Source organism: Panthera uncia, chromosome C2 (genome assembly GCF_023721935.1).
Source record: "Panthera uncia isolate 11264 chromosome C2, Puncia_PCG_1.0, whole genome shotgun sequence".
NCBI classification, from domain to species: domain Eukaryota; kingdom Metazoa; phylum Chordata; class Mammalia; order Carnivora; family Felidae; genus Panthera; species Panthera uncia.
In genome coordinates, this window is record NC_064810.1 from 71,894,656 (window position 1) to 71,917,506 (window position 22,851).

At 33.7% G+C, this 22,851-nt stretch overlaps 1 protein-coding gene across 4 annotated transcripts in view; it reads left to right on the top strand.

The window, feature by feature from the left end:
* The window catches only part of ACAP2 (ArfGAP with coiled-coil, ankyrin repeat and PH domains 2), a 151,975-nt gene that overhangs the window by 113,141 nt on the left and 15,983 nt on the right, over nucleotides 1–22,851 (top strand). For all 4 annotated transcript variants that reach the window (XR_007457289.1, XM_049628374.1, XM_049628373.1 and 1 more), the window contains 6 exons: nucleotides 1,285–1,397; nucleotides 9,547–9,598; nucleotides 10,903–11,003; nucleotides 11,587–11,692; nucleotides 19,990–20,198; nucleotides 20,535–20,604. Coding sequence is in view for 3 of the 4 variants with exons in the window: in XM_049628374.1 (XP_049484331.1) it covers nucleotides 1,285–1,397; nucleotides 9,547–9,598; nucleotides 10,903–11,003; nucleotides 11,587–11,692; nucleotides 19,990–20,198; nucleotides 20,535–20,604 (651 nt within the window). In the remaining variant the exon portion in view is untranslated. The remainder of the gene's footprint in view (nucleotides 1–1,284; nucleotides 1,398–9,546; nucleotides 9,599–10,902; nucleotides 11,004–11,586; nucleotides 11,693–19,989; nucleotides 20,199–20,534; nucleotides 20,605–22,851) is intronic.

Here is a 22,851-nt window from a genome sequence, read left to right on the forward strand (position 1 = left end):
GGATTCCATAATCCTCATGAAAAAGTGAGCTCAGCACTTCAAACTTAAACTGTACTGTACAGTACTTCAAACTGTAGGTCTTCTTTACAAAAGAAAATTTTATTTTAGGGAAAAAAGCCTTTATTCTACTTCTGAACTCCCTAATAGTGGAGTTATTACTACTATCAGATTAAAAAATACCGTAATAGTAATATACTTAGAGAATAGAGATAGATTTGAGTGTCCCAATTTAAAAAATTTTTTTTTTAACGTTTATTTATTTTTGAGACAGAGAGAGACAGAGTATGAACAGGGGAGGGGCAGAGAGAGAGGGAGACACAGAATCTGAAATGGGCTCCAGGCTCTGAGCTGTCAGCACAGAGCCCGACGTGGGGCTCGAACTCACGGACCGTGAGATCATGACCTGAGCCGAAGTCGGACGCTTAACCGAGCAAGCCACCCGGGCGCCCCTGAGTGTCCCAATTTAAATATATCTATATTACTTTTTAATTTTTATCATTTATTTATTTATTCATTCATTCTATTTGTTTCTGAGAGAGGGAGAGCGCATGAGTGGGGAAGGGACAGAGAGAGAGAGAGGGAGACACAGAATCTGAAGCAGGCTCCAGGCTGTCAGCACAGAGCCTAATGTGGGGCTCAAACTCACAAAGTGTGAGATCATGACCTAAGCAGAAGTTGGATGCCCATCTGACTGAGCCACCCAGGAGCCCTTATATTAATTAAAAAAAAAAAATTGTTACACACATCACAATACAATGTTAGGATAAAATGAAACCATTTTATTGTTTCTTATTTTTTTTTATTTTTGAGAGAGAGAGAGCACAAACGGGGGACAGGCACAGGGAGAGGGAGACAGGAATCTGAAGTAAGCTCCAGGCTCCGAGCTATCAGCACAGAGCTCAACGCGGGGCTTGAACCCATGAAATATGAGATTGTGACCTGAGCCAAAGTTGGATGCTCAACTGACTGAGCCACCCATGCACCTCTAAAATGAAAACATTTTAAACAAGACATCACATATAGTATTTAGTTGTCCCTTTTGTCTATTTGTATGCATATTATTTTGTGCCTTTAATCAGTGTATAAATCAAGTTCTATTGTTTTCTCTTTCAGAGTGTATTTTATATAATCATCTGTGTTTTTACATTGTCATTATAATAATTAAGTCTCCTCTTTTGTTATGAATACTGTTAATATACTATCTTAATACAAAACTTTTCTATGATTTGTGCTGTTTCTCTATGATAAATTTGGTAATCGTATGAACTTTTTTATTTTGTTTAGGATTTCTCCAGTGATGATTCTAAGTTAGAATATAATGTAGATGCTGCAAATGGCATTGTTATGGAAGGATATCTGTTCAAACGAGCCAGCAATGCCTTCAAAACTTGGAACAGGTAATATATTTCAAAAACTAGTCTTGATTTCCATAGTCTCAGTTTTCTGACCTTCCCTGTGATTTGGCCAACTCTTTCTTTCCTAATTCTTTAAATTCACAGTCTACAATAGCATTCTTGAACCCAGTCCATTGAAGATAAGTCCCCCTTCTAAGAAAGGGGACCCTAAGAAGCAAGTGAAAAATGATAGCACTAATTCTAAAATCTAAAATTTAAGCAAAGTTTAAACCGGGAAGCACGAATTGTTTTCTCCTTTGGGTTCCTCTCTGTAAGATGTTTATATACATTTTAATTTAGTGTTTGCTTATGAATTTTTAACCCAGATGATCCTGAGTTTTTGATCTTTGCAATAACTTTAACCAGGACTTTTAAGAAATGGGCTTGTTTTTAAATGTGAAGTGTGGTGCTCGCTTTGGCAGCACATATACTTGGTATGGTGTGTGTGGCAGTCAGGGCTCCTGTATTCTAAACTTGACAATGACCAAAAACTTGGCTTTCTTTTTCTTTTTCTGCTAAACTGATTTTTAAAAGATATTAATCCAGCAAATATCTGTTAAATATATATATATTAAATATTTAATTATATTTTTCTGTGTATTAATCTAATAAAGTAAAATAATTTCAGACATTAAAGAATAAAAGAAGATTGTGTTGACTCAGGATTATACTTCCAAATAGTAGTGATTAGTCTTTTATTCAAGGATGTCTCCTTTTTGTTTTTTGTTGTTTTTTTTTTTTTTGCAAAAAACTCCCCCAAAATGGAACTATTTTGTAATAATTGAGAGTAACATTAGGCTCTGGTGAATTGATTTACTATTATATTATTGGCTGAATGTGTTTATTTTATTTGCTACTGGAACAAGATGTAAATTCACTTGATGATAGAGAATATTATTTTCTTTTCTTAAAAAAAATGGACATTAGCAAAATAATAGAATTTTCTTGGTAAGTTTAATGTAGTATACATTTTTGCTAATTTAAATGGAAAACTATTATTCTTGGATATTTAAAATATTAAAATGGGCTCCCACTTATTTTGATTTCTTGGTGATGAGGTTATGTGGAAAAACATTCACTGGTATTTTCAAATGTCAGTGATTTGTTGAGCCTTTCCCTAGCATTTGATATTGCCAGATATTTAAATGAATGGGGTGTGTTTTATTTGAAATAATTTTTCTTTATCTGAGAATGAATATAAACTGGAAAGTAATTATATTTGATATTAAGCCATTTTGAATTATGTAGAACTTCTAAAATAATGTCTGAACCAGAAGGACCAACTAAGTGGTTTGGTTAGAAATAATATTTTTAACTATTATAAAGTGAAAATAAGAAATTAAAATTCTGTTTTCTAAGGTGTAAAAATTAAGACAATAATCTTTTAAGTTTTTCCTGACAAATTTCCATAGCTAGAATAGGAAATTAAAGTAAAAAATAGTGTGTCAAATTTTTGTAATAAAGAGAGATTTCTCAACCAGTACGGTTTCATGAGGTAATGTTAGAATTGAATTTTAACCTTCAGATTTCAAAACAACCTACTTAAAGTTTAACACAGTGAAAATACAATAAATCCATAGAACCTATACCATTATGTTAAGAAGAAATGAAATGATGTTCCATGGACTACTCCAATGAGAAATGATCTCAGACTTCAAAATGAAGCACAGTAAGTGTTAGTGGAAAATTGTATTGCCATTTAGGGCAATAGGAGAAAATTAATACTGATTTAAGCATGGACCTTTCATTTTTTTTTTTTTTAAATCTTAATATTTATTTATTTTTGAGAGAGAGAGAGACAGAGACAGAGACAGAGAGCAAGCAGCGGAGGGGCAGAGAGAGAGGGAGACACAGAATCTGAAGCAGGCTCCAGGCTCTGAGCTGTCAGCACAGAGCCCGACGTGGGCTCAAACTTACAAACCATTGAGATCATGACCTGAGCCCAAGTTGGATGCTTAACTGACTGAGCCACCCAGGCATCCCATAAGCATGGACCTTTCGTTTTTAATTTTTTGTTTCATGAATTCTATTAATTGGCATAGATAATAAAATGTAACTAACTAAAATCAAGTAGGGAATAACTATTAAATTCTGAATTGTAGGCCTGTTATCTTCCACGTGTAAAGTGAAAGAGACCATGCCTTTGGAAATGAAGCTGCTTTTTAAAGGAGCTACCATCTAATTGTAGTGGGATGACATTACTGATGAGAATCATGGATCGTATTTCAACACCCTAAGTTTTAGTAAAGAAATGAAGGTGCAGAGAGATGGTTGCTCATTGATCACGCAGCTGGTTTGAGACAAGACCGAGGCCCGAAACCTGGCATTAAAAAAAAAAATTTGCTATGGAAATTCCATATAAATTTGTGTTTTGATGAAACAATATGTCAAATATTTTAAAAATAGCTTAAAAACTTTTTAAAAACTTCCTAGTCTATTTACATTATTAGGAAAAATTATGGATAGCAAATTATTTCATTTTCATATGCCTTTTAAAAGATCATTTTCATGAAAATACGAGTAAAAAGCAGTCTTCTAAGGAATATAGCATATAAACGTTATATAAAAGTCTTCACAAAAACAAGAATCTAAATCTTGTAACAAGTTTTAGATATTTTCTAGGTTATAGTTCAGTAACTGTGAAAGAGAGAAGAAAGAACTCTATTAAATGTTATTTAGAATATTCTAATGCTTTTCATTTAAAAGCTTGGAATATATCTTAAATTTCTTACATGAAATTTACAAAAAATCTAATTTCAGAAAATATTTGCAAATACTTTCTCTTTACTTATATATGACTTTGGAGTCTGCCCTACTTCTCTAATTAGTGCTCGATCTAGCTTGTTAATATATTCTATTAGACTTGGAATAAAAGACTGCATTTGTGATATTTGTGCCTTAACTTTAAAAATCTAGGATTCCAGCTATTCAAGCATAAAGATTTTTCTACCTACTGTTTAAGTATCTTCTTTACATTGCCTCTGGATTAGTTTTAAGGGAACATTTTCTTTGTAGTCACTGTAGGGTACTAATTATATGATGACAGATTTGCCATCATCTATTGTTCATGGAATAGAGGCATGTAATATTTTTAGAGCCAACATTTATTTATTTAGTTACTTAATAGGTTAGTTTTTGTTTAAATTCCAGTTAGTTAACATACGGTGTAGTATTAATTTCAGATGTACAATTTAGTGATTCCACGCTCATACAACACCCAGTGCTCATCACAAGTGCCCTCCTTAATAATCCCCATCATCTGTTTAAGCTAACTTTTTTTTTTCTTTAAGCCAACTTTTATTTATTTATTTATTTATTTATTTATTTATTTATTATTTTTTTTTCTTTAAGCCAACTTTTAAAAAAGACTTCCTTCCTGAGGTAAATACATTTGATTAGGAATTCCCAGGTAGTTTTAAAATCTGTCCTTGTATTTCATAAAATCTAAACATCATTCTATAATTTGAAATTTAACTGAAGAAATCATATTTTGTGTGATGTGAAAGAGTGTAAGCAGTGAGGGGTTTTATGTCTTATGTGAATTGTTGTGTTTGTTTCTGGTTGGTTTCAGGTTTCTAGTTTGTAGTGTCTCCTAAGAGTTTTATATGTCTATAATATATATTTTTCTGAAGACATGTAAGACGTACCAAAATTATCTTTCTATATCAGGCCATCTTCTCAATGTGGCAGCTTCACCTTAGGCTCAAATCAGTGCCAGATGGATTACTCGTATCTATATGTCTGTTGCTTTTTATGATAAATTCTGAAAAGATGAATGAAGTAGGAAAATAATTAAATACTAAGATTATTTAGTAGTAAGCTAGTAAAATGAATAAAGAAGCTGAATAATTACAAACTATGCTCAGTCTTTGTTGAATGAGATAGAAAATATAACTAAAAGTATAAGATGTATTATGCAGTGTCTTAAAGTACTCTAGATACTGCAGGCACAGATACATGTTTTATTTTTATTGGCTTTTTGTTACAAAATAAGAAGTGTATGTGTGTATTAAAGATACTCTTAAAAAAATAAAGATACTCATATGTGTGGCCTTTGAGTCTCTGCTATCATTGATGAAAAGCGGGAGAACAGGTGGGAGGTAGGTTTAGTTGGCTAATAATATTTTATAATCTTTGAAATTCTTAATTAGTGATCCAATTTTCCTTATGAAAAGTTTTCATTTGTTTCAGGTTTATGAAGATATATATATATATATATGTATATATATATATATACATATATATATATATATATAATTTTCCTTAATTTTTTAGGAGCAACTTATTAAGATGAGGAAAAGTACTGTTTATATTTTATAGCTATCACCATAGAGGCATAAAAATAATAGTAGACATGCCCAAGTGTACTAAGTCCTACAAGAACTATTTATACCATAATAGTTGAAGAAAATTTAGCATTTCAGAAATGTTAGCATTTCAGAGTCATAAGAGTTGGAATTACCTGTGTAAATGCATACATGTATGAATTGAGAACAAAATGCAACAGATATTTTTGACTGTTTTGTTAGGTTATGAGCTTAAGCTTGTTTCTTTAATTCTTGCTTTATTTTCATATCATGCTAGTCCTTTGCTTATTTTGCACATTTGCGTTTTCATTCTTTTACCACCTTTCCTTTATGTTTTAATCCTACCCCATTTTTTCACATGACAGGAAAAAGCCCGATCATATCAGGTACAAATGGCTTCCTTCCCCTCATTCCTGCCTTACTCCAATTTCCTCTCTGGCACGAGAAAGCTCATAATTAACCTGCATTTCCGTTGGATTACTTGCAATGGATATAATGTCTCATGTTTTAAATTGGGAAGGAAACATAAACATTATATTTGAGAAGTGGAATTATCCTTTCAATGCCCATCTTCTCAATTTGTTTTAATCTGGAAAAGAACATTTGATATATTTATAGATACCCAACGAAGATAATAGATTAGTAATATGAACGCCTTCATATCTTTTTTTTTTTTTTTAAGGGAAATAAGCTAGTAAATACTTTTCAAATTTTTAAACAATAACTAGGAATTAGTCTTTTTGGTAATAGTCATATTAGTTAGAAAAAATTTTTTTAATGTTTATTTTTGAGAGAGAGACACACAAGTGGGGAAGGGCAGAGAGAGAAGGAGACGCAATCTGAAGCAGGCTCTAGGCTCTGAGCTGTCAGCACAGAGCCCAATGCAGACCTCGAACCCATGAACCATGAGATCATGACCTGAGCTGAAGTTAGATGCTTAACTGACTGAGCCACCCAGGTGCCCCTCATATTAGTTTTATTGAAAGGAACCATTGTCAGTTTTTAGAGATTTAACATTTTGGTCTTTTTCCTTGGGAAAAATTAGATTGCATTTGAAAGACAGTAACCTTACATGCTCAAGCTTTAAATTTTGTTAAATAGTCACCTATTTGACACATATATGAATATGTGCATAAATCTTTCATTTTTATAGTTTTAGTGAGAAAGCTTATACAGATTTAGAAGTTTGACTTTTACATTATATTCCTGGTTTCAAATACAGTTCGAGGACTAGTGATCAAACATGGTAAAAGACACTTGATTTATTTTTTAATATATTTTTTCCTTTACCCCCTGTTTTGTTATCTGGAAGCTCTCATAGATATTTGAAAATCAATAATATCAAATTGTTCATGAATTTAGTACTTTGGTCTAAGATCTTTATTGAGTTAGTTCAATTTGGAATGGATATAAAGTGGTGTATTATTTTTCTTAATGAACCAAGTAAATTTTCCTTTTTCATTGTTTTTTTGTTTGTTTATTTATTTATTGAGAGAGAGAGAGAGAGAGTGACTATCCCAAGCAGGCTCCATGCTGTCAGCACGGAGCCTGACATGGGGCTCAATCCCACAAAATGTGAGATTACAGCCTGAGTTGAAATTAAGAGTCAGATGCTTAACTGACTGAGCCACTCAGGTGCCCCAAGAAAATTTCCTGTATACAAATAGTTTTTTGGCTTTGTGGTCCGCATTTGAATTTTGTAGAAAATAGTGTAAGTGTCAGCACAGTGCTTTCTAAAGTTTGTCTTTTTTATAGTTTGTCTTTTGAGGTGCCTCCAAATTACAGATAGTATGAGCTTGAAATATTAAGTATTTTATTCTGTTCACTGGCTATGAACTGTCTCATTTTTCCTTTTATTAGAGATGTTAATAATAACTAGGATTAATCTATAGGAGCAATTAAGAATTATATTCCATTTTACTTACTTGATTAAAGTTTTGATCAATGTAAATTAGTGTAGTTGGCTCTTTTGTCTTTTTTTTTTAATGGCAGAGGAGGAGAGACAGTGTCATACGACATACAGATCTTAGTAATTGAATTTTTTTTCTAGTGAGGTACATTATGATTTTGTTCCTTAGGAAATGTCAAAATATAAGATGAATTTATAGTGTCTTCCCTGAGTGTACAAAAAAATGCTTATGTGAGCAAGTCCCCCAGCAAAAGATAGATAGCAGGGGAACTGAGTTTCAGTAATACACATGATCTGAACAGTTAATGACCAGAGGAAGTGGTCTCTGACCAAAAAAGTTTTTATGTGCTGTTTTGTTATTTTTAGAGGTTATTATCCTAAGATACAGCAGTTGAAAAGAAATTCCTTTTTTAAAGACCTCAGAAGCATGAAAAGTTTCAGTGGCTATATGGGTGTTTTTCCATTGTGCAGTAAAATTAGTTTTTTATCAAATTCTATAATATGATCACTATACTATAAACCGTAAGAATTATTAGTATAGGTCACCCTACTTCGAATGATTTCTCACAAAACACTTTAGTCACTGTCACAGACTGTTTCCATTGCATGTCATCCCACATGGCAGGGCTGCACCACGTTGTTTATTTACAGGTATTTCCTTTTAACATTTCTAACTAACCTTGTGTCCCAAAGCAAAGAAACCCGGAAGTTCTTCCTTTTCTGGCCTGCCTCTTGATGATTTGCATTTAGAGGCAACTCACTTGGTTTTAACTAGATGCTTATTTAACAGATCTCTATTTTAATGGTAAAGGTGATACCTTTTTTAAGTAGCAAGAAAGAAAACCTAACTATCTGTCTAGCTTAAAAATAGAAAAGCATCTAATCATTTTCTCAGCTTTGGAGAATTAACTTAATTTTTTAAAATAGAAATTCTCATTGTGTCTAAATACAATTTCCAGTGCTTTGCATTAGTATCAATGAAAAGGTAGAATCTCTGTCTGCTAATAGATTAATAACTAATGTTTACAATAGAAATCATCTCACATTGAAACTAATTTTAAAACAATGACTCAAATAGTTTTACCTTTCATGCTTGATGAGAATTTTTGCTTCCTTTTATGAATGGCTTTGGCTGTGATTTTTTTTTTTTATTTTGTAAGTCTTTAGGATCTTTTACTGGTTTAATAAATTAGAATTAGTCAGTATGCCATATATAGCTTAGCTTTTTCTTCTAAAGAAGATTGCAAGTAAATTGTTTGTGTAATAATTTATAAGAATGAGCAGAACAGTATAAATAGGTGAATCATTTTTAGTAATAACTGTGATTATTCTGCTTAGAAATATTTTATATTAAAGTGAGGTCAAGTGAATTGGCGATTATCTCTTGTTGGATATCACTTCTAAATTGCTTTAATTTCTTGTTTTGGTTAACAAATCAAATGCTTGCTGAATTAGCTGCAGAAAGGTTGAAAACAAAGCACCATTTATTTCAGTGTTTTACTGTGTACAAATGGATAGTCTTATTTACAACATAAATTTCTTTCTACTTTATAATAGAAGCAGTTCTTTTGGGGGAAAGATTTTAGTTCTTTTTGAGTAACCTCAAACTAAATTTTTACTTTAAAACAATTATTTTTTCGTGATAGCATAAAGGATAACTGCTGTTATTAGGATATAAATTTCTGAGATAAAATGAATCAAAATACAGTAATCTTATTTTCCTAATCTGTGGTTTTAAAATTATTTAAAATTGTTCTTTACTTTCCATAATTATCTCATTGACATCAGTCTATATAAAACAAAACAAAACAAAACAATGTACTTCTCAAAACATAATTAACATAAACTGATTTTCTAGTGCTTTCCCAAATATTTTATTTCTAACAACTGACATAAATTATGTTTATGAAAACCTAATCTATTTTTATTTATTTAGACGCTGGTTTTCAATACAGAACAATCAGCTGGTATATCAGAAAAAGTTTAAGGTAGGTGTTTTGTTAATGAAGTGAAAGCCCAGTGAGTCTTCAGTTTTAGTTCTCTGTCTGTTCATCTTGTAAATACTCCTGCATGCAAAATTATCGTTCATTAGTCTTATATTTAGGGGTGTGTAAGAGGACTCAAAAGTGGAAAGTATCGGTATCTCCTTAACAGCAGAGTGGTTTTTGAATGCTGAATTCTTAACTTACAGTTTTGAGATGGGTGTTTCTGTGTCCCAGGATTATTACTTTTGTTTCTTCACGTTTCTTTGACCAGCAGAATGACAGGAGCAATACTGCCATTCCATAGTACTATTTTGATGCCGAAGGAAAAGGTGCCTTTTAATAAATATCACCTTAGGGCCAAAGGTGATAATATGGAAATGTTAAAAAATGACATTAAAATGTTAGCTTGAAGTAATTGAAATAGAAACCTCTAAATGTGTTAATGTTGTTTTTATACATTTCTTTTCTTGAACCTTATTTTAAGGGTAAGGAATTTTTGTTTATCAGAAAGACATACTAAGATTACATGAGACTTGAGAATGTTAAAACTAATTAGGAAAAAAAACTCCATTAGTTAATTGATGACCTGAATTTTACCTGTGAGGCTTTGTGAATGAAGTATACAACTGTACATTTTAAATACTCACTTTACTCTAGAGATACACAATCTGACATTTTATTTGCTCGGTTTTGTGCTTGCAGGCTTATTCCACATAAGCCCTTTGTTCTAGCTCATTAGTTCATGGTTTCTTCTGGTCTGATAAACTTGATTTTGAGTTTATATTTTTGTTAAGTACTAGAAAAATGATAAACTCTCATTTTCTTAGGTATTTAAAGAAGAATGTATATAGGCTTTTTTTTTTTTTTTTTTTTTAGTTACTTAAGACTTGCCTATTAAAGTCTTCTTTTTTGAGGAAAGTAGCTTTTATTATATGTGAGGGGGGACCAGGAAAGTAATGGATATGAAAGAAAAAGGAAGAAAATTAAAATTTATAGGATGCTAACATTTATTGAGCACCTATTAATTAATTACCAAGTTTTAGATTAAGCTCTTTATATATATATTTTCACTTAATCCTTGTACAGCCATTTTATGAAACACATAAAATTATGAACAGGACAGAGTTACCTTTATTAGTTGTATCTCTGTTGATAACTCCTATTTTTAATCTTAAATAAGATGAAATATAAATCTTTAAAATTCGACGACCCATTTATTCCAAGTAATATTTTTAAGTATGTTATTATTGGTAGTTGTGTTTAAAAACTAAGTTGATAAACCTGGGAGTTTTATTTCCTTATTGTAGGATAACCCCACCGTGGTAGTGGAAGATCTAAGGCTGTGCACAGTGAAACACTGTGAAGACATAGAACGACGTTTCTGCTTTGAGGTAGTCTCTCCAACAAAGTAAGTGGTTCTAAAGAATGAGAGTTCCTTTTGTGTTTGTATAGTTTGTCTTAAAGAACTTTACTGAGTAGAGAAAGATTTGTGTTTTACTTGCGATGTTATGTGTGCGAAAGAGGAACAAAGTGCTTTAAAGGTAAATTTTCATAATTAGTGATTACAAGTATTACAGTCAGATGTTTATGTAACCTCTACCCAGTATTCATTTTCTTTAAACTCCATAAAGATTATTGATGTAGCCATATGAAAACTTGTTAGCTGTCAGGATGATGAACTGAAGTCATATGTCAGATCAATTTCTTTGATAATTATTTCATATTTCTAGCTTATAGAAAAACTTAGTGTTATATTTGGTAAATTTAAAGTTTTTTTTTTAAATGTACAGGAATTTGTGATTTTTTTTTAATAGGCGGTTTATTTTATTGGTACCTTGATTTCCTCATGAATATACTCTGTCCTAAAAATAAATGAAATAAAATATTTCAGTGGAATTACTTTTTGTTAGAAGATTATTAAATAGTGAAATAAATCTTATTATTTTGGGGGGTTATTTAGTGTCTGAGAAAACAATGTTATTTCCTTTTAGAAGTTGTATGCTTCAGGCAGATTCTGAAAAACTGCGCCAGGCATGGATTAAGGCTGTTCAGACCAGTATTGCTACTGCTTATAGAGAGAAGGGTGATGAATCAGAGGTTAGTAAACAATACTGCAATACAAAATGATACATTGCCATAAACTTTTAATTTTCATTGCAACATTATATGATTATAACATTCTTTCTTATGGAGGTTGAATTTTATAAGTGAATGGGGTTTTACTATTAAAATCTAGTTTCAGTTTCTCTTTGTTTCTCTTCACTTTATCAGTTTATTTCAACATATGTTTAATTCAATATTTGAATATGTGTTCTAGATTGACATAAGGTATTCTAAGATAAGTATTTTTCCCCAAAATATTTTATTATTCTAATTAATAAAAATTAGTAAAAAATAAAAGAATAGTAATTAGTAAAAGTCAAAAAAGGAAAGCTCAGACTGTCTCTGGGTTGAAGTCTCCCTGGAGAAGATAAGCTGAATGTAGAGTCTTGGGTCCACATAGTCTGGTTTCAGCTTCCCAGTGATTTTACAGATTCTTATGAGCAAGAACACGAGTAAGTCTTGAGAAATGGAATTCACCAATTCCTCTAGTAACTTCTTGAAAATGAGGCATTTGTGAATCCATGCATGTCTGAAAATGTCTTTATTTTATCCTCACATTTGTTTGATAGTTTCGTTGAGTGTGAAATTTTTAGGTTGAAAATAATAATTCAGGGGCGCCTGGGTGGCTGAGTCAGTCAAGCATCCAACTTTGGCTCAGGTCATGATCTCATGGTTCGTGAGTTCGAGCCCCGCATCAGGCTCTGTGCTGATGGCTCGGTGCCTGGAGCCTGCTTCAGATTCTGTGTCTCCCTCTCTCTGGGCCCCTCCCCAACTCACACTCTGGCTTTCTCTCTCTAAAAAATAAATCAACATTTAAAAAAGAAATTAAATTTTTTCTTAATAATTTTAACAGCATTGTTTTTCTAGTTTCCAACATTGCTGTTGAAGTCTTTCGTATTACTGACCTCTCCAATTTTCCTGTTTTCTTTGTCTGGAATTTCTGGACTGATCTTATGATTTTCTTATTTTTGTGTGTGTTTTTGCTCTACATTCTGGGAGATTTTCTCAGTTAATCTCCAAAACCTTCTATTGAATATTTTAGTTCAGTCAGCACATATTAACTTTCCAGGAGTTTCTTTTTGTTTGCTGAATGTTTATACATGTAAAGCTGTCTTGTCTTCATTGATGCAGGGTTAGAGCTGTGGTTCTTAAACTTGGCTGCACAGGATGATAACACACGGATTTTTAAAAAATCCCAATACATAGGTCCCACCCCAGAACAATTAAATGGAGTTGGGATCCAGGCATCAATATTTTGAAAAGCTTCCTAAGTGATTTCCATGTACAGGCAATGTTGAGAACCATTGTGTCAGAGGTTTTTCTTGGCTATTTGGTAATCTGTTCTGGTTACAAGTGAAGGACTAAAAACCCCTTTGGATGCTCTAAGAATGTATGTAGTTAGGAGTGTGTTGACTATAAGCCTCTCTGAAGTCTGGACCATTTGTTGAAGAACAACCAGCGTTAGGATCTTTGGAATCTTTTCAGCTGGTATGATTTCCCACAAAAGACTCACCAGTCTGCTTCCTAGGAGTCAGGGGTTCCTGGGAGCTAGTTGCTAGGGATCTCAGTATTCATTGTGTATACGTTCATTTAATCCTCTGCCTTTCACCTTTCAGGTAAATCCCATCTAGAGACTCTTTGCTTTACTTCCTCAGAGAATAAAATAAACTCCTAGTCATTTGTGTTTATGTTAGCTTGAAGTAATTTAAATAGAAACCTCTAAATTTGTTTCCCATAATGGCATAGAGTTGGGGAAGACACCTTGGGATCTGACTATTCCTTAAACAGTCATTTCTCCCTCTTTGATTCCCGTTTGCCTGGTTAACTGGTATAAATCCTTGAGCCCTTTGAGTATCGTGTAATGTAAATTGATGAACTCAGATTTTTCTTACAACCATCATAAGATTTGGCCTTGGTCTGCTCAGTTACTGTTCATCCAACTGTCTTCCAGCTTTCAGAATTTTGTTGCTATTATTTGCTTTTCTATTCTCCCTGTTCTTGTGGGCAAATGTCTTTCCCCCCCCCCCCCCCCCCCCTTTTTTTTTTTTTTAACTAAAAACACAATAGCTTTCTAAACTAAACTACAGTCCTTATTTCATTTCATACCTAATAGTAATTTCTTTTTTTTTTTTTTCTAATAGTAATTTCTTAATATCTTCTATTACCCAGTCTATATTCAGATGTCCCCAGTTGTCCTAAAAATGCCTTTTGCAACCTATTTACAAAGTATGATCTTATCTATGACTGGGCATTGCATCTGGTTGTTATGTCCCTAAAGTCTTTCAGTCTAGAACAAGGCCTTTTTTTTCATGACAGTAACTTGCTGAAGAAAGGAGGTTAGTTCCTATAGAATTCCCACTATACAGTTACATAATAGGTGATGTGTATACTTCACGTTGTAAAAGGAAAGATACAATACTTGGTTATTCAACCATTACTAATGCTAAGATCAGTCTTCTGTGTGAAAATGAAGTGGACACATTGGATTAGAGAGATGACAATATGACTCCTCCACTGTAAAGTTACATTCCCTTTTCCCTAGTCTGTTACTTTGTGTAGTAAATCTATTTTGTGTTACGTTGGCCTCATAAGATCTAGTCCCCCATCAACCACTCATGTAATGGTTTTACAGATGAATTTGTGATTTCATTAGGAATTGCAAAATTCTAATTTTCTAATTCTGTCATCCCATCTATATTGGTTAACTTGAATTCTTATGTTACATACAGCTTTTATTTATCAGCTGGATTTATTTAGTTACTGTAATAAAATGCTTGATTTTTTTCTTTTAATTACCACATTTGGTTAGTTTATTAGCTATCTTAGGTGGGGACAGATAACTAATTTCTTGGGTATCATAAACTCATGGAAATTTGTAGGTACAATAGGTCCCAATTACAGTAATTACTCTTTTTTTAGAAAGTTATTTGGGTATAGTTGACACACAATGTTATATTAGCTTCAGGTATAGAACACAGTAATCGGTACCTCTATCCATTATCCATTAACCATCTTCACTGTACGGCGTTATTCCCACACCATTGACTGTATTACCTGTGCTGTACCCTGTGTCCCTGTGACTTACTCTTTCCATAACTGGAAGCCTTTATCTCCCACTCCCCTTACTATTTTGCCCATTCCTCACCCACCATCCTTATGGCAACCATCAGTTTGTTGTCTATTTATAGGTCTGTTTCTTTACTTGTTTATCCATTTGTCTTGTTTTTTAGATTCTACATATATATGAAATCATATGTATTTTTCTCTGTCTGACTTACTGCACTTAGCATAATACCCTCTAGGTCCATCCATGTAGTTACAAATGGCAGGATCCCATCCCTTTTTATGGCTGCATAATATTCCTCTGTGTGTGTGTGTGTGTGTGTGTGTGTGTGTGTACACACGTATACATATTTTTATCCATTCATCTATCAGTAGATAGATGGGTTGCTTCCATATCTTGGCTGTTGTAAATAATGCTGTGGTAAATGTAGAGCTGCATATATCTCTTAGAATTAGTGCTTTCATTTTCGTTGGGGTAAATACCCAGTAGTGGGATTATTAGATCATATAGTATTTCTATTCGTAATTTTTTGAGGAACTTCCATACTGTTTTCTACAGTGGCTGTACCATTTACATTCCTACCAACCATGCACAAGGATTCTTTTTTCTCCGTATCCTTACCAACACTTACTATTTCTTGTCTCTTTGATTTTAGCTACTCTGACAGGTGTAAGGTGATAACCTCATTGTGGTTTTGATTTGCATTTCCCTGATGAGGCATCCATATTGGTAAGGAAGAAGTTAAACTGTCACTATTTGCAGATGACATGGTATTATACTTAGAAAACCCTAAAGATTTCACCAAAAAATTATTAGAAGTAATGAATTCAGTAAAGTTTTAGATACAAAGTTAATATGCAGAAATTTGTTGTGTTTCAATATACTAATAATGAAATGGCAGAAAGAGAAATTAAGGAAGCAATTTCATTTACAAATGTATGAAAAAGAATAAAATATTCAGGAATAAACTTAAAAAAAATGTTAATTCATTTATTTTGAGAGAGAGAGAGAGGGAGAGATGGAGAGAGGGATAATCCCAAGCAGGCTCCACGCTGTCAGAGCATAGCTTGAAGCAGGGCTCAAACGTATGAACCATGAGATTGTGACCAGAGCCAAAACTGAGAGTTGGACATTCAACTGAGCCACCCAGGCACCCCACTCAGGAATAAATTTAACCAAGAAGGTGAAAGACCTGTATTCTGAAAACTATAAAACACTGATAAAAGAACTGGAAGAGAAGACAAATGGAAAGATATTCCATGCTCATGGATTGGAAGAATTAATATTGTTGAAATGTTCATACTACCCAAGGCAAGCTACAGATTCAGTACAGTCCCAACAGTCAAAATACCAACAGCAGTTTTCATGGAACTATAACAAATAATACTAAAATTTGTGTGGAATCATAAGAGATCCTGAATAACCAAAGCAATCTTGTGAAAGAACAACAAAGGTAGAGGTTATCAATTCCAGATTTCAAGATATACTGCAAAGGTGTAGTAATCAAAACAGTATGGTACTGGCAGAAAAATAGGCAATGCATCAGTGGAACAGAATAAAGAGCCCAGAGATAAACCTATGCTTCTATGGTCAATTAATCTATGACAAAGGAGACAAGAAAATATACAATGGGGAAAATACAGTCTCCAATAAATTGTGCTGGTAAAACTGGACACATACATGCAAAAAAGAATGAAACTGGACCATTTTCTTACATCATACACAAAAATAAACTCAAAATGGGTTAAAGAACTAAATGTGAGACCTGAAATAATAAAACTCTTAAAAGAGAACATAAGCAGAAATTTCTTTGACATTGGCCATAGCAACATTTTTCTAGATAGGACATATATCCTAAGGCAAGGAAAAGAAAAGCAGAAGCTAACTGAAACTACATCAAAATTGAAGGAAACCATCACAATTGAAGGAAACCATCAGCAAAATAAAAAGGCAACCTATTGAATGGGAAAAGATATTTGTAAATGATATATCCAATCAGGGATTAATGTCTAAAAAATATAAAGAATTTATACAATTTGACACCACCCCCCCCCCAGAAAAACAAAAACAAAAACAAAACCCCACAAATAATATGATTAAAAATGGGCTGAGGACTTAAATAGACTTTTTTTTCCAAAGAAGACATACAGATGGCCAATATCAGTATTTACTTTTTAATGTTCTGATTACCACAACTTTGTCCAATAAGGGCTGAGGATAATGCCTTTTATTATCTTTTCTGGCTTTTAGCAAAGTTTTGAGAGGGAACAAAATTACATGTATATCCATATCATCCTGATGAAGAAGCTAGTGGCATTGCTGAAATACCTGTGTTATGAAAAATCATACACTAGAAATTCTAAGGATTACAGGAAAAATAGGGCTAGGGCTGCCCTAAAAATCTGTGTAATTTCATAACTAGAATACTTTCAGGAACTTTAGAATCTCAGTAAAAAATATTAGAACAATTAAATTCATAATAAATTAATACTACAGTATAGATAGGAGTTAACTTTAAAAATTAATGAAGATAGGGGCACCTGGGTGGGTCAATTGGTTAGACGTCCGAGTTTTGATTTTGGCTCAGGTCATGCTGTCACGGTATGTTGGACTGAGCTCTGCATCAGACTCTGTGCTGACAGTGCGGAGCCTGCTTGGGATTCTCTCTCTTCCTCTCTCTCTCTCTGCCCTTCCCTTGCTCATGCATGTGCTCTCTCTCTCTCTCTCTCAAAATAAATAAACTTAAAAAAATTGATGAAGATAACTTAATGGAAGAGTACAGAAGGGTTGAGGCTACTGAGTTTTGGTGACAAAGGCAAAACACATAAAGATCAGAGAGAATGAGTATAATACACACTTTTGAGTCCAAGCACATGGACAAAATGATCCAAGAAGGAGAATAGGGGGATGGGTGTCATGTTTATTCTTGTGTTCCTGGAGGTAGCTGCCCCAGGTTCTGCTGTGCAGTGTACTTTGCTCTCAGCTTCTCTAATTTGGTGCAAAAAATTAGCTTATAGAGGAAAATTGGGAATGAGCCAAAAAGGTTTCTGTATTGTATTGACATCTTTTTCCTATGTGATAATTGCTTATGAGATAATTCACATTATTGAACATGTTCTAATAATGCAGATTTTTAAAAATTTTTGAAATAATTTCAAACTTACAGAGAAGTTCCAAATGTTGTACAATAACTTTACCCCCAAACTATTTCAGAGTGAGTTTCTAACTTGGTGCCCCATCACCCATTATTACTTTAGTGCTATTTCCCACACCCTAGGACATTGTCCTATAAAAACCATGGTACTGCCATCATAATCAGGAAATGAACATTGAAATATGGCTACCATTTAATTCCAGACGTCTTTAACAATTGTCCCAGTAATGTTTTTTTACAGCAGAAAGATCCAGTCCAGAAGCACAGGTAATATTAGTTGTCACAGCTCTTTAGTTTCCTTCCTTCAGGAATAGTCCCTCAATCTTACTTTGACCTTCTTGACCTTGATAGTTTTGAAGATAACAAGCTAGTTATTTTGTAGAATGTCCTTTAATGTGAGTTTCTCCGATGCTTTGCTCGCAAGGTTATGCATCTTTGGCAGGTGTATTATATAAATGATGCTGTGTTCTTCTCACTGCGTTCTCAGGTGACACATAACTTTGTCCCATTATTGGTGATGTTAACTTTGATCACTTGATTAAGGTGATGTCTGCTAGGCTTCTGTACTGTAACATTCGCTTGGTAGGTAAGAAGTATTTGTAAGGGGAGGTTCTTTGAGACTATGTGAATATTTTTTCCTCATTAAACTTTAATTATTTATTTATTTTTTAATTATTTTTTTAAGCTTTAATTTTTTAAATTTAATTATGTCAGTATAGTTTTTTCAACCTGTTATAATCCATTACTATCATTATTTGTTTTATTGTTTGAATTGGCCCAAACTGGTCCAGTGGAACGCTGGCTTCTATATCCTTTTGATATGTTCTTATCATGTCTTAGTTCAGTCTGAGTTCCTCCTTACTTTCTAGCATGATGAGACGTTCCAGGTTCATCTTGCACTTTCTCTGCACCAGTGCTAATTCTCCAGAGTCCTAGTTCCTTTTGGTGGTGAATGGCTTTTAGAAACCAAGATAAAAGAATATATGTATGTATATACACATGTACACGTTTACATCTGTATTTCTTTGTATATCTGTTTATAGTGAAAACCATTAGTATGCCTCTTATTTTCTCCAGTTCTAATCACACACAACAGGCTTTGTTCTAATTCTCTCCCTTTCCATATAAATAACCCTTATTCTGCAGTGAGAAAAATATGGCTCACTTTTATTTTTAACATGTTTACTTATATGATCAGTCCCCCTGTATGTAACCAACATCCTTTCTTTGCTGCCACCTGCCCCTACTCAGGCTCTGGACCCTCACACCAGTGCCTTCTTCTCCCTCCTCAGGCTCTCACTTCCCTTGCTGGGAATATAATTATAATTATGTAATTGATTTGGGAGCACCTGGGTGGCTCAGTCAGTTAAGCGTCTGACTTCAGCTCAAGTCATGATCTTGTGGTTCATGAGTGTGAACCCAGCATTGGGCTGTCTGCTATCCGCACAGAGCCTGCTTCAGATCATCTGTCTCCCTCTCTTTCTGCCCCTCCCTCACTCAATCTCTCTCTCTCAAAAATAAACATTAAAAAAATAATTATTTAATTGATTTGTTCTTTAGTAAAACGACATACGATTTCCAGTTATTCACTGCAGTAATTGAAACAACTTGCTTGCAGTTCATTGAATACCTTGGAAAATTCTGGTACAAAATAATATTAATTTTATTCTTGAGTATTAATAGTTTTGTGTTTATTCCATCCGTCTCTGGTCCTGCATGTTAAATAAGTGTTTCCCTTTCTCTTTGCCCTCATATCTTATACACATGTTCATTTGTCACTTATTTTATATATAATATATATATATGTATATTAAATATAAAATAAGTGTAAATATTTATTTATATAAATATATATTATTTCCAATGTTTATGTTTCTTCTGACAAGACTAAATGCCAATTGATGGAGCTAGCTGTATCTTTTTATCATTAAATCTGTAATGCCTAGAATAGTGCCTGGCTTAGGCTCATAATAAGCCCTCAATTTATTGATTGGAAGGTTTTGTTTGGAGCATGTAATGTGCAGCATAGTATTAATCTTTTTTTTTTAAACAAATAATTCTTAATTCTTTTAGAAGCTGGATAAGAAATCATCTCCATCCACAGGAAGCCTGGATTCTGGAAATGAGTCAAAAGATAAATCGTTGAAAGGAGAAAGTGCACTGCAGCGAGTCCAGAGTATCCCTGGCAATGCCAGCTGTTGTGACTGTGGTCTGGCGGACCCACGGTGGGCCAGCATCAACCTGGGCATCACCCTGTGTATCGAGTGTTCTGGGATTCACCGGTGGGTAGGCCTACACAGGGTGAGAGACTACTTTTGGATAAACACATAGTAAATTATTGTGTCCCATTGGTTAGGGGGCCTTTTCCATTTGCCTTAATTTGACTGCCATTTGTATATTTGTACCTTTTGTAGAGTGGATAAAATTCTGGTTTACGGAGTGCTTTAGAGGATTTTGTTTTACCATTTACCATTTAAGAACTCTCCTTATTTACATACATGTTGAGGGCTGTATTAGCAACTATATCCCATTAAAAGAGAAAAGTAATTTGCATATTATGCAAATAGAGACTTGATGGTTTTGTATATTAATATAGTCTTTTTTTCCCCCCTACTTAGGAGTCTTGGAGTTCATTTTTCAAAAGTACGATCTTTAACTTTAGATACCTGGGAGCCTGAACTTTTGAAGGTAAAATAAAATACTTGCTTAAAAATATTTCAGATTTTCACATAAAATGACACGATTTTAGAATCTTGATTTACGAAATGTATGAGTTTCTAGGGGTGGCTTAGGTGGCTTAGTTGGTTAAGCATCCCTCTCTTGATCTCAGCTCAGGTCATGAGTTCAATTCTGTGTTGGGCTCCACTGGGTATGGAGCCTACTCATAAAAGAAATAAATAGGGGTGCCTGGGTGCTTCAATCGGTTAAGTGTCTGACCCTTGATTTTGGCTTGGGTCATGATCTCATAGTTTGTGGGTTCTTGAGCCCCACTTTGGGCTCTGTGCTAACTGAGCGGAACCTGTTTGAGATTTTCTCTCCCTGTCTCTGACCCTTCCTGGCTGGCAGACGTGTGTGTGCACACTCTCAAAATAAGTAAATATTTGTTTTAAAAACAAATAAATAAATAAAATGTGTGAGTTTCTCCATGCTAACAATAAATTGTATTGGAACGCATCTGAGGCTATTTTGGCAAAGCTGGTGTTTTCTTTTGGGTTTTTTTTAAAATCGCTAAGTTTATGTAACGCTCTTAACTGCAGATCACTTCATCTTTTAAGGAAAACACATTCCTACATTTTTATGTTTTCTCAAAGAATGCTCTTCAATTATGTGCCTTAATTTTAGTCCTTTATAATTATATAAATTTTTGTTAAAAGTATAAGATGTATTAGTGCACTCCCTAATGGATTGGTATAGCATGTTGTTATCATTGAGCCATTTTAGCATAGGACCTTTTACAGATTTACATTTCTCAAGATAAGTGGTCCAACTAAGACATCCTTTATCCTTGTGTAAAGACTCATATCTATGGAAATGCCATAAGTAATTTAAATCACAACTGGGTTTCTGGTAAGATTTATAAAACTCATATATTGGTTAATGATATATTCCTTTTAATTCCCATCATTTGGTTTACCATATTGTAGAAAAATATATATTCATTTAGAGATTATGGTATATTCTGCATTTATTTCTGTCTGAAAATTGTGTTCTTTTTTTTAATGTTTGTTTTATTTTTGAGAGAGACAGACAGATACAGTGGGAGCGGGGGAGGGGCAGAGAGAGAGGGAGACACAGAATCCGAAGCAGGCTCCAGGCTCTGAGCTGTCAGCACAGAGCCCAATTCGGGTCTGGAACTCACAAACCACGAAATCGTGACCTTAGCTGAAGTTGGACACTTAACCGACTGAGCCACCCAGGCGCCCCAAAAATTGTGTTCTCAATGTACTTGTATTTTTATTTTAATCCATAGATAAACTGGTGATCCTCTCAATTATGTAAAGTACAAAAAAAATCTGCTCTGTGGAATTATTGTGTAAACATCTGGATGAAAGTGATAAATTAGTTGCTAAGGTAGAGCCCTAATTAGATAGATTGTATTAATTGTTATGAATTCAAAGGAGAAGAAAGTGGGGGAATGAGAGGTAGAAATCTAATTTCTGCATCAGTTTTGTAGATGCGAACTTATTAATAAGTTCAGTTTTTAAAATTTGGCTGAAACATAGCTAGCTGTCAGGTACATTAAAAAAATAATTGAGAGGCACCTGAGTGGCTTAGGCAGTTGGGTGTCCGACTTTGGCTCAGGTCATGATCTCATAGTGCGTGAGTTTGAGCCCCGCGTCGGGCTCTGTGCTGACAGCTCAGAGCCTGGAGCCTGCTTCGGATTCTGTGTCTCCCTCTCTCTCTGTTCCTCCCCCACTCGTGCTCTGTCTCTCTGTGTCTCAAAAATAAATTAAAAAAAAAAAACATTAAAAATTTTTAAAAAATAATTGAAAATTTTAAACAAAATATTTTGCAATTCTTTTTTTTTTTTTTTAAGTCCATTTATTTATTTTGAGGTGGGGGGGTGGGAGGAGAGAGAGAATCCCAAGCAGGCTCTGTGCTATCAGCACAGAGCCAGATGAGGTGGGGCTTGATCTCACGAATCCTGAGATCATGACCTGAGCCGAGATCCAGTGGCAGATGCTTAACCGACTGAGCCACCTTGGTGCCCCATTTTGCAATTCTTATATATAAAATATAAAGAGAAAATAGTGTACTTCCATTTTGAGGTGTTTAAAACTTAACCTGTTTGGCCTCAATCTTCTTTTTTCATTTAATTTACCAAGCATTGTGAATAATCTGCAGCATTGTGCTAGCCATAGTTGAGGGACGATGAGTGAGGAGAGACCTTTTCTTGTATTAGTGGCAGTCTTCTAGGGGGAGGTATTCTGGTAA